This window comes from Heteronotia binoei, chromosome 17, assembly GCF_032191835.1.
Source record: "Heteronotia binoei isolate CCM8104 ecotype False Entrance Well chromosome 17, APGP_CSIRO_Hbin_v1, whole genome shotgun sequence".
In the NCBI taxonomy this organism is placed as follows: Eukaryota; Metazoa; Chordata; class Lepidosauria; order Squamata; family Gekkonidae; genus Heteronotia; species Heteronotia binoei.
The window spans coordinates 19,946,185-19,961,408 of NC_083239.1; the positions used below are offsets into that span (position 1 = coordinate 19,946,185).

General features: G+C 43.7%; 1 protein-coding gene across 1 annotated transcript in view; it reads right to left on the reverse strand.

Moving 5' to 3' along the window:
- Positions 1 to 15,224, reverse strand: part of SPOCD1 (SPOC domain containing 1) — a 121,014-nt gene that overhangs the window by 26,974 nt on the left and 78,816 nt on the right. Inside the window, exons 13-14 of the mRNA XM_060257907.1 lie at positions 9,772 to 9,925; positions 8,510 to 8,599 (exon numbers count right to left, since the gene is read on the reverse strand). Of these exons, the coding sequence (XP_060113890.1) occupies positions 8,510 to 8,599; positions 9,772 to 9,925 (244 nt within the window). The remainder of the gene's footprint in view (positions 1 to 8,509; positions 8,600 to 9,771; positions 9,926 to 15,224) is intronic.

A 15,224-nucleotide genomic window follows, 5' to 3' on the forward strand; every position in this document is an offset into this window, starting at 1 on the left:
TTATATTTATATCCCGCCCTCTCCGCAAGCGGACTCAGGGCGGCTTACAATATCATAAAAACAATCAATTCCATAAAAACATATAAAACCATAATACATTTATAGGTTAAAAACTATTACATAACAAAGGAAGGGAGGGGGAAAGGAGAGTTCAAGCTAGCAGCATTGGTATACAGTGTGGCTTTTACCCAGAATGCTCCCCCCTGAACCAAAGATGAAATACAGACTTGACCAGAGTTGAAGCAGACTTGACACGTCCCACACAATTTAAATTGCTAGAGAGGGAGCAGGCAGCTGCTGTGGTGGTGGGTGGGAGGGAAGGTTGGGGGCCCTAAGTAGGAGAACCCCAACAGGAAGTCAGGGCAGGCTCCACAGGCTCCCCACCCCCAGAACTACTGGCCTAGCTTTAACAGGACACAGACTGAGAGGAAGCTGCCCTACCCTTGTGCTCAGAGAAGCAAACAAAGCTTTCCTTCCATGGAACATTTTCATATGGGCCAGGTAAAACAATAAACACTTCCTGATATCTAAAGTCAAAAGTTATTGTTCAGATGGAGAGGAGGGGCTAGGAAAAAAAACAGGTAGAACTATGTCCTGTTTCGGGTGGAATTGTGACACTACTGTGGGAAGAAAGGTCATGCTAGGTCTCAAAACTACCTTATCACTGTGGAACTTAAGAGAAGGAGAGTCACATTTGAGGGCACTCGACTCATTCACCCTGCATGCCAAGGTGATGCCAACTAAAAATGCCATTTTGCAGGTAACCAATGAGATATTTGAAGCAGTTAACACTTCGAAGGGTTTTCCCATTAAGCCTGCGAGAACTAGTGATAAACTCCACCAAGGAGTACACTGGAAAGTGAGGCAGGAATAGATTAAGCAGGCCCTTTTAAGAATTTTTTGCCCTGGGGATGTGAATATATAGAAATACCCCTCTATCCTAGCATGGTGTGCTGAGATGGCTACTAAGTGTACTTTGATAGAGGAGACAGAGCCCTCGGTTTGGAAAAGGGTATGAAACCAGACAGAATCCCTGCTCTGAAGCCCAACTTGCAAAAATTTTCCATCTGGAGGCATATGAATTTTGTGTACTTGGCTTCAGCACTGCTTCTAGAACCGCTGAGGCTCTGGCCGACAGGTTGGGGTTCAGAGAATCAACCATAATGCCAAATACAGACGTTGTACACTGTGATGCACTACTGGGCCCTGCTGAAGGAGATCAAATTCCAGCAGAAAAGGGATGTGACTCCCCTGGGACAGAGTAGGGAAAGAGTAGGGAACCACAGAATCTTTGGCCAGAAACAGGTGACAAATATGCTCCTTCTGCTTTGATCTTGGAGACTACCTCGTGTAACAAATGGAGGGAGGAGAAAGTGTAAAAGAATTCCCCATGCCAACTGAGCTCGAACACATCCACTAGGGAACTGGGGCCCATGCTGCTCTGATGAAAAAAACAGCTGCATTTCACATTTCCCAGCCAGGCCAGTTATCTAATAAGGAGTATTCTGCACACCCTTTCAATCTGAGATGAGTGATTATCACAGACATGCACTAGAGGCTCTAGTGACCTAGGGGCCACTGCTAGTCCAAAGAGTGGACAGAATATTCAAAACTGGAGGAACCACACTGGAACCTCAGGTACTGTCCCACAGCTCTCAGGATGACTATGTGAAAATAGGTGTCCTCAAGTGCCACTTGCACTAGAAGGGGGAGAGTACCAACACCATCCTAAATAAGTGACTTGTTCAGGAACCTTAAATCCAAAATGGGGCACAGGCCACCTCCCTTATTTTTTTATGAGGAAGAACTGGGGGGGAAACTCATCCTCGCAACCCTCCTACGCCAAGCAACAATTGGCTATAGCAAAGCACATGAAGGATCCCACATGAAGGATGTCTCCGCAAAGACCATCACGTCCGCGGTGTGCCTCCATCGACACTCATGGCTAAGATCAACAGCCCTTCAGCAAGACACTAGGGCCTCTGTTGAGGATTTGCCCTTTGAGGGAGACGGCCTCTTTAGCACCACCACAGACAGTGCGCTGCAGGAGATAGACAAGAGTCTGAAGAACTCGAGGAACTTGGGTGTTCAGGCCACCTCCAAAGCTCCCAAGGCGAAGCAGTGGCACAAACCCTGGGCCAAGAAGACATATCAAAAGTTCTCACCCGAGCAGCAATGGAGACCTCGCTCAGCTCAACCTGATAATAGGCCCTCGTATTCAGGCAACAACAGGAACCGTTATGGCTCCCAGGCCACTGGCAAATCCAAGGGCACTCGCCCTCAAAAGCAGGGCCTTTGACTTTCTCGTGGCACGTGTCATCGTCCCCACTGGTTCTACATCTATCCGCCTCCGCCCTTTCCTACCTGCCTGGGAGTTGATCTCTACAGACAGGTGGGTGCTGTCCATCATAGAAGAGGGCTACAAAATAGAGTCTGTTCAGAGTCCAAACCAATCCGTGGTAATCACCACTCCCCCTTCCCCACCTCTGCTGGCGGAGGTGAACAACCTCCTACAGAAACAAGCCATAGAGAGAGTTCCGATGGAGGTCAGGATGGGAGGTTTCTACTCTCGGTACTTCCTGGTCCCCAAGCGGGACGGGGGCCTAAGACCAATCATGGATCTTTGGAATCTGAACAAATTTATTCTGTACCAGAAGTTCAGAATGTCCACTCTGCAAACAATCCTGCCCCTCATCAATCAAGGGGACTAGATGGCGACCCTGAACCTCAAGGATGCCTACTTCCACGTCAGCATCCATCCGGCGTTCAGGCGTTTCCTTCGGTTTGCAGTGGGTTCTCAACACTTCCAGTTCAAAGCTCTTCCATTCGGCCTGTCCACTGCACCTCGGGTGTTTACGAAGATGATAAGCGTTGTGGATGCCCATCTCCAGGGAGTTGTCGTTTTTCCATACATTGACGACTGGCTCCTTGTGGCGGAGTCGAAAGAAAGTCTGTCAACTCACATTGCCATCACTCTATGTCTTCTCGACACCTTGGGGTTGCAGGTCAATTTGGAGAAATCTCACCTTACTCCGTCAAGGACAGTGCAGTTCATAGGGGCTTTGCTGGATACGAACCTGCATCGCATATACCTGCCTCCGCAGAGAGCGAGGGACATTATCTGTTTGGTACGACATCTACAGAGGCGAAAGTGGGGCACAGCGCAGCAGCTGCAGCGGATGCTGGGGCTGATGGCGGCGACAAGCATGCTACTTTTTGCGAAACTGAGGATGAGAGGCCTACAGTTGTGGTTTCTTCACCAGTTTCGAACAATCAGAGACTCACCTCGAAAGAGGTTCATCATCCCATCCATGACCCTTCACACACTACAGTGGTGGGAGTCAGAGAACAATGTCTGTCAGGGAGCTCCCTTTCATCTCCCTACTCCCACTGCGACTATTACAACAGATGCTTCCTTGTGGGCTTGGGGGGTCCACATGGAAGGCCTGTGTGTGGGGGGCCCTTGGCTGCCAAAACTGACTCAATGCCACATAAATTACCTAGAACTGCTGGTGGTTCATTTTGCCCTGTGCTCTTTCTGCCCCTTGGTGGCAGGGAAGATCGTGGCATTACTCACGGACAATACCTCCCTGTGCTACATCAACAGGCAGGGAGGGACAGTTTCTCATCGGCTCTGCGCATTGGTGATGGATCTCTGGTCGGAGTGTCTACAATACGACATCTTTGTGAAAGCTGCACACCTTCCAGGGGTCCTCAACATGCAGGCAGACTCCCTCAGCAGGGGTGGGGCTTCCCCACACGACTGGGAACTGCAGTGGCGTTTTCTCAAGCCTGTATTCCAGCTTTGGGAGGTACCCACAGTTGGATGTCTTCGCCATGGCCGAGAACAAGAAATGTCCTCTGTTCTGTTCCAGAGGGGGAGCGGATCCAGCGTCACTGGGAGACGGCCTACTGCTTCCTTGGGAGGGTCAGTTCCTCTACATGTTCCGCCTCTGCCGTTGTTGACGAAGGTGGTCAACAAGATAGCAAGAGAGAGACCATGCTGCATCCTGGTGATCCCCTGGTGGCCTCGCCAGAACTGGTTCTCGATCCTGCTCCAACTGTCGAGGGGGTCTTCTGCCAGTTTCCGGCAGAACCGGACCTTCTGTCAGCTCAGGGCGGTCACATACTCCATCACAACGTGCCCCACCTGAAGTTGACAGCATGGCTCATCGACCCTTGGGGTTCTCTGACAGAGTCCAGCAAGTTCTCATGAACAGTAGAAAACCCTCCACCCACGCTTCCTATGACAGGAAGTGGCGGAAGTTCACTCAGTTCTTAGTTGACCCTTCAGTCTCACCTAGCAGGGTGGGACTGTCGGTAATTTTTGATTTTTTGTTATCCCTAGTGGATGCTGGCCTTGTTTTCTCCTCCATTAAGGTGTATTTGGCAGCAATATCTGCTTTTCATGATCCAGTGGAGGGATATTCTGTTTTTGCACACCCTCATTCCAAGAAGTTTTTGAGGGGTTTGTTAGGTTGCATCCACCATCAAGATCGCCCCCGCAGTTGTGCGACTTAACTTTAGTGCTGGACAAACTAACTCATCACCCCTTTGAGCCGATGGCCACGTGCTCTTTGCAGCTCCTATCATGGAAAACTGCATTTTTGGTTGCTATCACGTCAGCACGTCATGTAGGGGAGCTCACAGCGATGCGCTGTGATTATCCCTATCTTGTTTTTTGGGAGGCTGGAGTTTCCTTAGCTCCTGACATTACTTTTCTTCCTAAGGTGGTCTCTCAGTTCCACCTCAACTTAGAAGTTTGGTTGCCCACTTTTTACCCTACCCCTTCCTCGGATGAGGAACATAGGTTGCATGCTTTGGACGTAAAGCGTGCTCTGCTGTTTTATTTGAACCGTTCAAAGAGTTTTCGTAAGGACAAGCAGCTTTTTGTTTCGTATGCTGCTCCCAAGTTAGGTTCCAGGATTTCATCTCAGAGGCTCTCAAAATGGCTCACTGAGACTATTAAACTCTGTTATTTGTTGGCAAAGAAGCCGTTACCTGGGCCTATTCGTGGACACTTCACAAGAGTGATGGCTACGTCAGTGGTGTTCCTGAAAGGCGTGTCCCTGACTGATGTCTGCAAGGCTGCCACCTGGTCTTCTCCACATGCGTTCATGAAGCACTACGCGCTGGACGTGCATGCTCAGCAGAGGATTTGGTTGGGAACTGCGGTGTTGCAAGCTGCTTCTTCCGGTTGACCGTCTTCCCGCCTCCAGGTATGTCTTGCTTGCTAATCTCCCATGAGTGAGAAGCACAGAGACCACGAAGAAGATAGACAGGTTGCTTATCTGTAACTAGATCTTCGAGTGGTCATCTGTGCATTCACACTACCCGCCCTCCTTCCCCACTGCTGATGGTCTCCCTCCAGTAGGGGCTTCCAGCGGTCAGGAAGGAATTGGCGGGATTCCTGTGCTGGCGCCAGTGAGCATGCATACTGGGACGCCTGCTCATGCCCATTGGCACCGAGCGCAGAAAAATTCCAGGCTTTTCATATACCAATTCGGGGATCGGCGCAGGCGCTCTATCCCATGAGTGTGAATGCACAGATGACCACTCAAAGATCTACAGTTACAGGTAAGCAACCTGTCTTTCCTTGCCTAGATGGACCTCTTCTGTGTAAGTCACTTTCACTACAGCCTTATCTTTGGGGAGGATATCCAGACAGGGGGACATGCTCCCAGAAAAGCATCGTATACCTCCCCATAAGAACCATAAAATTGTATATACTCAGGCCCACTGCCCCTGATGAGTAAATTTTTCTACCAAGGACATCTAGTTTGTGAGTTACCTTCTTTATCCAATGGAGATGCATAGGATCCTGCACATTCCCCAGATGGCAGAACCTCTGCAACCAGTGACTTTGCTGGAGGATGATACATTAGGAACTCACAACTGTCTTCTTTCACCTTGTAGCAGCATCTCAACTTTGGGGGGTATAGAGCAGGGTTGGCCAACGGTAGCTCTCCGGATGTTTTTTTGCCTACAACTCCCATCAGCCCCAGCCATTGGCCATGCTGGCTAGGGCTGATGGGAGTTGTAGGCAAAAAACATCCGGACAGCTACCACTGGCCAACCCTGGTATAGAGGAAGGCTTAGACCAAACACCACTGGCCATGTCCACGAGTCCCCGGAGCATAGGGAATGCGATCAGACCCATGTTGTTGGTATAGAATCTGATGGCTTCAGATCCTATAACATGACATCCAGGTGCAGTGCTTTTGCCATGCCCAACAGTTGCTCAGCATACATCCGAAGGTTCTCAGTTGGCAATACTGGGGAACAATATTCCACTGTGTCCTCAGGGGGTGTGACTGATGGGGCCTTGAAGTCATGGCTAGCAACCTCTTCGGAGTCGGATTCATTTTGTCCTGGCAGAGCCAAGGAATTCTGAGCACCCGTCAACAGTGGTGGACCAGCTCAGTATTTGGATTCGACAGACATCGAAGGCATGGCCCATGGAGGCTGTTACCAGGGAGTTTGCTGATCCTACTGTGACCATGGTGGGAAGCATCAAGGGAACTAAGGTGTTTGCTGAGAACCCCATGGAAAATAAGAGGATGGCTGGTCAGATAATGGTCACATAGGACCTTTTGCTTTATTCAGTTCAACAACCTCCTGTGTGGCTAGAACCTCAAAGACCTTGTCATCAGAAGTTGAAGGTGACTGACAGGCCCATTTAGAATGTGAGAGTATCTTCAGTCTTACCACAAACCTTTGGTACCGGTGATCGAGGTCACATCGGAGACAATGATTGCAGCAAAAGGGGGAGGAGTGTCAAACAAATGATTGAGAAGACCAACAAAATATGGGCAAAATTATGTTTTGTCTTCTTTTTTGTAGAGGGCGGCTCTCAAAGTCAAAGAAGGTCTCAACGCCTTTCTGGATGCTGGATCTGACAACCACAGCTGGCATGGACACTACTAAAGGTGTTCAGGCCATATTTTTCCTGGAGAAAGTTGGTATCCCTCAGATGAAGGATTTTGTGCCCCCAGAGCCTTCTCCCAACAGGCGGCTTTTAGTCTTTGCACCCAATCATGCTTGGCCTTAGGGGTAAACTGATGGCAGTGGTCACAGGCCACAGTATTATGTGTCCCAGGCATAATAGACATGAGTCATGAGCATCAGGCTGAGCCATTTTTTGTGCTACCATCAACACATTTTTTTAAAAAAAATAAGGTCATCTTCTTTAAATTGTAGAATGAAAAATCCAAAATTTTCTTGAGGAAATCAAAACAAAGACTCACAGTCACATCAGGCATGCAATACCAGGGTCATGATGTGAAGGGCAGGCAATGGCAAGCCATCTCAGAATGTCCCTTGTCTTGAAAACCCTACGGCGTTGCCATCAGTCAACTGTGACTAGACAGCACTTTCCAGCACTAAGAGAATCAGTCACTGAGTCTAGGGGCTTCATGGCTCTTGCTAGCCATATGGTCCCCAAATTGGAGGGTGGGGACTAGCCCAAGTGTCTTGCCTGGCTACCTGCTGCTGCTTCAGCAATGACTGGCTTCATACCAAGGGCTGAACTCAAATGCCATGTCCCCCTGGCCAGCAGCAATGAACACCGGATTCAGATTTCGCACAACACAAAAATGATTACCCTGTCTATAACTTCCCTGTCTCTCCTAGATGGATTAGGGAGACAAAGGACAAGAAAAAAGGCAGCTTTCAATTGATGTGACACTGATAAAGGCCTCCTGTTCTTTCACTCATCTTCTGTTGTTTTCTCTTTCCTTCGTTCTATTTTTGTTCAGGGTTTTGTTACACAGCCATCAGTTCCTTTAGGGAGCTCTGTGGAAGCCCTACCTTCTCCAGTCAAAACAGGAAGAGGAATGGGGATCTAGGGCAAATGTCATGCTTTCTCAGGAAGTGATTAGCACTACCTACCCAGTCCCAGAGGTGACACCTTCCGAAGCTGAATTTTCTCCTAAGGGGAGAATTGCAACACTAAATAAATCTACATGTAAAGGGGAAAATCATGGGAAACTATCACTACACTTAGATATAGGGCTATCTAATACAAGGGAATCAAGATTGAAGCAACTGGCTGCCATTAACACAGGGTACCTTTGTCTAGCCATTCAGTGAAACAAAGGATCAAATCCCACCTACTATTTTTCTACTGCAAATTGCCTTCCTCTTTCTCTAGCACCTCAACAGATACTTTTAGTCATTCTGGGGAAAACACCTGGGTATCAGCACAGGTTCAAGTTGTGAGGTAGATGGGTGAAAGCTGGGGAAACAATGTGCGGGGAAGAATTAAGAAGCCCCCACCCCCACTTGCACACTAGTCTTTCCTTTCAAATCACAGCCTCAGAGGCTGCACTGTATGAAGAAACAACATCTCTGAAAGGAATCACTGAACTACTTGCAACCTGCAGTCCCAATCTAAGTTCGATACTGCACAAATCCCCACTAGATGTTAGTCAGAACCTCAGCTTACCTGATGAAAGGTCTACAATGCATAAGAGCAGCAGAACCTGAAGAAAATATAGACAGGAGGTACCTTGGTCTTTGCTGGCCATATGCTGTCAAAATAGGCCCAGACGTCCTCAGGGAGAATGCAGCCCCTTGATTGAAGTAGATCAGGTAGAGTCTGGAGGAATTGCAAGAGTAAACAGCAGAGAAATCTGCATCCCTATAATCAAATCTGGCTTTATAAAATCATTAACACCACAGCAGTTGCATATATGTAGTGTCACATATATATAATTGCAGCTCCTACCCCACTGAGCATGCAGCTCCCAGGACTGGGCCTGCCAGAAAATGAAGACATCCAACAATTTCAAAGTTGAGGTGACAGATGAACTGGGGATTTCTCACCTCACAGTTTATACTGGGGCCCCCAATACAGTGCCCATGACTGCCTTGGTGGCTGCAGACACCTTCCCTGGTGCCTGCCAAGTATTTTTAGTAAGTGGGCAGAGCTTTTGCCAGCCAGGCTTCTAATTGGCTGTGCATACTGTTAATACAGCTTTGACCTATTAGAATCATATGTAACCTCACTCCCTGACATTATGTGGTTGGTTCCACATGGCAGCCATTTTGTAACTGCTGTGCCTACTGTGGCAGCCACTTTGTGATTGTGCCTACAGTGCCCACAATCGCAAAAAGGTTGGGGACCCTGGCTCATACACTGCTCTAGCACTTCTAGAATAAAATAGCTATATCAGAACATTTGAGGCTTCAGCTTCCCTATTCTGAAAGGAAAACACAGACATGCACAAACCCAAGTTTTCTTTCTTTATGGAGGACAGCATTAAGACGTTGGTTGGCACATGCTTTAGGGAATGGCAGAAAAGAAATCTGAGGTTTGCTCCCCTCCTATCTGCTACCGAGTGCTGTTTACTGAGGCCAGTAGCAGAAACGGTTGCAGAGAGACATGCCAACATCATGCTTGTACTGAGGCACCACTAAAATTACATTTTGATTGATATTTGTATTAACTTCTAACTGCTATCAGCTTCTCTGCAAGCCAGTTCTTGGTGCAGAAAAGGGTTATTTGGCAGCTGCTTATCCTGCTGACACCTGCTCCACCCCTCCATCTACCTGGTTTCATTCAAAGCCACAGAAATTAAATCAGCAGCACTGACTGAAGGATACTGTGTAATAACTTCTTCATGCTGCTCAGCAGAAAAAGAGTGATCTGGTTAAGGAAATAGTGAAGTCACATCAAAAGCAGCAACATCCCCCAAATAAAAGCTGGGGGCGGGGGGGAGGGAGAGATAGAAAATGATACTTCTGTATCCAAGCCAATTCTAGTTATACCTGAAAGAGATGATAGCCAGAGCCAGAAACAGGATATGCTTTTGCAGCAAACCGCTTTAAACTGAACATCTGAATAAGTCCTTTCCAGATGACTGAAATTCTAGCCTGATTCCCCACCTGGAGATGCTTCTTGGGAAAGCTTGATGAGATAGCTCTAAAGAAGAGATGAGGAAAGATGTAGATCCTGTTCAGACGTTCAGGTAAACCTAAGATTTACTTTGTTTTATCCTTTGCAAAACTCCCTAAAAAGGCTTACAATATTCTCACCTATCACATTTCATTCTCACAACAATCCAGTGCAGTAGTTTAAACTGAGTGTGTGTGACTGGCCTAAGGTCACCCACCCAGCTTTTCATATTTAAGGCAGGGAGGAAAAGAGTGACATTCAACATGATAGTTTCAGAGGGTGGTCATATTGGTTTGCATTAGAATAACTAGAGTTCAGTAGCACCTTAAAGACAAGGGTATAAGCTTTTGAGAGTCAAAACTCCCTTCTCAGATACCACATGATGCAACCAAAAAGCTGTACTGCCTGTAACTTTGGTTTTCCCATGAACTGTTGTTTTGGAAAGTAACGTGTTAACAGTTCTCTACCCAACAAACTGAAGCATGGAGTGCTAAGCAACTTTAATGAGTCACAGGCAGAAACTTCTGCTTTCAAGAAACTAGCTTTTAAATTTCAGAACTCTGTCTGCATGATAGGTGAGTAGCCTTGTTGATCAGCAGTAGAATAGCAAAATTTGAGTTTGACAGACCAATAAGGTTTTCAGGGTATAACGCTTGTCCTTAATTTTTTGCAAAAATTGCCTTCTGTATTGTGTTTCCATGATTTCCCCCCCCCCCCTTTTTTTTTAATTCTATATCCCCTTTAAAAGTTAAAATTTAAGAAAGTGTCTTTCACCATAAGAATTGTTTGACAATTTAAAATAATGATGCAACTGTTGCTCTGTCTTTCATGTAAGCTCCTTTTTAGGATTAGCTAGCAACTGAGGACCTACTCAGACACAAAGTGCACCACAGCAATCCTCTTCCTCTGTGCTTCCTTGATTTTGTGAGCAATCCACAATTACAAGTAGGAATGACTGTGTGAATTGGAAGTACTTGTGTGTATGCTAGTGCAATGTTTCCAGTGATCACACATATGATGCAGAAATGTAGACCTGTCTACACTTGTACTCTTCTGACCTGTACTCTTCTGAGCATTACGCCTTCTGTGTCTGTTCCGTGTTTCCCCTCTCACACTGTCCCATTTGCACAAGTAATCTTAAGCAGCCAGCATGTGGACTCAACTGCCCCTATAGAAACAGTTTTTCTGAACTTCTGGAAATTCCATAACACCTAAGAAGCTAAATCAATGATTAACAGCTCAGTTATGTGCCTTGCCAACGGAACAGTCAACTGCTTGGGATGTCCTTTTGGCTCACTATCTGCTTATCAACATATTGTTTGTTTTTTTGTTCATTGTATTTTTATGTTTATTTCAGTTTGTAACTTGCTTTGAATCACTAGTATGGGAGATAAATAGGATGCAAATTTTTAAATAAATAAAAGGGAACAGCCATTTCAATATACTGAAGATCCTACAGTCATGGGTGAAACAGAGTTCAAAGATCACAAATTGCATTTACCTGAGTGTCCCCCCCCCCCAAGTTTATCTGACTTACAAAGGTAATAGCAAAAATTGATACTCTTCTGTAAATCTAAATGTTCTATGCCATGGGTGTTGGACTCACGAGGACCAGATCTGACATAAATGGGACTTTGTGGAGCCAGGCCATGCATGTCATAAAATGTAATACCAGGGAGTGGAGATGTAAGCTTTATAAAGAACACAAACAGGACTTCCGGGGGAGGAAAATGTCGAGCTGAGCTGCTTCTTACAATGGGAGCAGGCTGGAACTTCTGTTCAGGGTAGTGGAAGGCAAATTAATGCCTACTGCCTACTTTTCTCAGTCAGAGATTAGTCCAAGATATGCACAGAAAACTTTGATGAGATTTACCTTGGCTTAAAAGAAGTCCCGGGAGGGGCTTCTTTGAGGCTTTGAGGGGTCTCGAGGAGTTGCATTTTCATCATCTGCAGAAGTTCTCAGAGTCATTTATTTGACATAAGGTCAACAGGATCCTAACCTTCTTGGACATTGCTAAACATCTAAAGCTTTGCAAGACCAGTGGAAACTTGGATAATTGGAAGAAAAGGTACAGAGGACTATTTTTAATTCTGGAATTATTTACAACTTAAAGAAACAAATTTAAAAGGTGGAAAAGGAAAATTTAGAGAGTTGGGAGAAGAGGGGAGGAAGAGGTGAAATTGGGACTTTATAAAGTGTTAAAAAGTGTGAAAAAGTGGAAAGGAATTTATTGTTTAGTCTACTTGCGGTTCTGGAAGAAAAAGCAACATCGTCATATTGGCACAGATTTGCATTACATCTGAGCAAGACAAGAAATACGTCAAGTATCGTGAGATCTCCTTACCAGTGTGAATGGGATTTCGTGACAACAAGAGCAGGAAGTAGTGGAAAGAAAACCTACTCTAGGAATATATACCATTGAGAAACATCGGCGGCCATTGCTGGGAGGCCAAAATAAAAAACAATATTTTTAAAGAATTCGAGATATTAAAAACTGTTGGAATTAACTGAGAAGAGGGTAAGAAGATAAGCTTTAGATGGTCATATTATTTGTGTGGTCCTCGGAAGTTTTTAAAAGGGGAAAAAATTGCAAGGAGCAGTAAAAAGTTGCGACCACCATTTTGGAAGATTTAAAAACTTTAAAAATAAATATCTTGACTTTGGGAACTCTGAGGAAGGCAAAATTGGGCTTGTTATAGAGGGCAAGTCCTCTATTGATCCTGATAGTTGAATTGGAAATTGGCAAGGTCCAAAATTTCGTGGTTTTTTGAAGGGTTTAAAAGTTTTAAAAATTAATATCTTGGTCTAGGAAGCTCCGAGGACAGCGAAATTAGGCTTGTTATAAAAAGCAAGCTTTAATCTTTTGAACCTGATAGTTAAATTTGATTTCTGTGAGATTAAAATTTCTGGTGTTTTTAAATGTCTGAACACAAACAGCCCCAAACAAGGGCTCTTTCATTGGAAAAAATGCAGGATCAATTAGAGGCAATGGAGGCAAGAATGATGAAAGGGGTGAGAGAGATGATAGATGATTCGAAAAAAGAAATTATTGCAGAGATTAAAAAGATATGGAAGGTCTCAGAAAGGAAACTGAGGAAGCATCTAAAAAAGTACAGGAAGTAGAAGGCAAAATGAAAGTATATGATTCCACCTTGTTGAAAATGCAAGAAAAAGTGATGATCCATGACTGCAAATTGATGGAGACCCAGATACGTCTGAGAGGAGTACCTGAAGGGGATGGGAGGATGGTGATTTAAAAGGATATATAATAAAAATAATTGCAGAATTTTTAGATGAAGACCCTGAAGAGACTAAAAATATGTATGCCTATATGTATAGAGTGAATTCACTTTTTGCCAAGAAAAATAACCTTCCAAGAGATGTTGTCATAAGATATATGACAAAGGAAATGGTAGGAAGGATCATGAATAAAAACTTTGAAAATACATTGATTGTGGGAGGCAGTAAAGTGAGAATCATGAAGGAGCTGCCAAGGCAAGTGATAAGTGATAGAAGAACATATAAAAAGTTGACAGAAAAATTGAGAGACAATGGAATGAGGTTTAGATGGATAATACATGAAGGCTTGAGTTTTGAACTCTAGGGGAAGAGAATCACAATTACAAATGCTCAGGAGCTGCGTAGATTTTTTGAAGAAAATAAAGAATTTGCACTATAATGGATTACAAATTACTGTCTTGGAATGTAAATGGACTAAATTCACCACAAAAAAGAAGGGCAACATTTCATTGGATTAAGAAACAAAACTGTAATATAATTTGTTTGCAAGAAGTGCATATTAAAGAAAAGGATTATAAATTTTTATGGAACAAACAATTGGGAATAGAATTTTTTTCATTAGCTGAACAGAAGAAAAGCGGAGTGGTTTTGTATATCAAACCAGAATTTGAGCCAAAATTAATGTTTAAAGATAAAGATGGAAGATTTGTAGCAGTAGAGACAATATTAAATAAAAAAAAGTTGTTATTGGGATTCTATGAGCCTAATGGTGCAAAGGATGCTTTTTAAAAAGATATTACACAACAGCTTGATGAAGTGACCTATGACCAAGTTTTGATAATGGGAGATTTTAATGGAACAGTTAAAAACTCATTGGATAGATCTGGAGGGGGAAAAAATAATTGTAAAGAAGGAAAATTGCCAAAGTCTTTTTTTGAATTGGTTAAACAAGAAAATTTGGAAGTTATATGGAGGAAGTTTAACCCTGAAGTTCGGGACTATACTTTTTTTTCAGCAAGACACAAAACTTTTTCTAGAATTGACATGCTGTGGGGAACTAAAGATTTAGGACTTATAACAAGAAAGATAGAGATTTTACCTAAAATTGGGGCTGATCATAACCCAATAATGTGGATTACAAAACTGTCCAAGAAATTGAGAAGATGGAGATTGAATGAAGATTTGCTACAGAATAAAGAAACAGTGACATACCTAGAAAATGAAACTAAAGCTTTTTTCCAAGTGAATGACAAAGACGATATTGACTTTCAGACGGTCTGGGATGCTTATAAAGCAGTAATGAGAGGAGTGTTGATTACTTTGAATAATAAAGATAAGATAATGAAAGAAAAACAGTTGCTGGATATTCAAAATGAAATAAAGAAAAAGGAAGGGGAGTTGAGAAAAAGGCCAGGGAAAAAGAAAATTTTAAGGAAAATTACAATATTACAAACTCAGTTGAGACATTTGTTAAATAAAGAAGTGGAATAGAGTTTGAAAAGACTTCAGCAGAAATCCTTTGAAGGAGCAAATAAACCGGTAAAGTATTTGGCTTGGCAACTGAAGAAAAAGAGAGAAAATAGAGTTATTAACAGAATTGTGGTAGATGGAAGAGAAGTGGTTACCCAAGAGGGAATAAAAAGAGAATTTTTAAACACTATGCCAAATTGTTTAAAGGTGTTAAAATAAAGAAAGAGAAGATGGATGAGTATTTACAAAAGATAAAAATAGAGCCCTTAACTGAAACTATGAGGAAAATTTTGAATGATCCTATTGAAAAAAAAGAAGTTGAAGTAGCAATTAATGCAATGAAAAATGGGAAAGCCTCTGGACCAGATGGATATATAGGCAAATATTTTAAAACTTGAATTAAAAAGATGAATATTTTAAAACTTGAATTAAAAAGATGAATTAATATCAAAACTGCAGAAGTTGATGAATATGATAAGAATAAAAGGGAATATACCAAACACATGGAAAGAAGCTAGTATTTCGTTGATACCCAAGGAAGATAGAGATGTCACGAACGTAAAAAATTATAGACCAATTTCACTATTAAATAATGACTATAAAATATTTACAAGA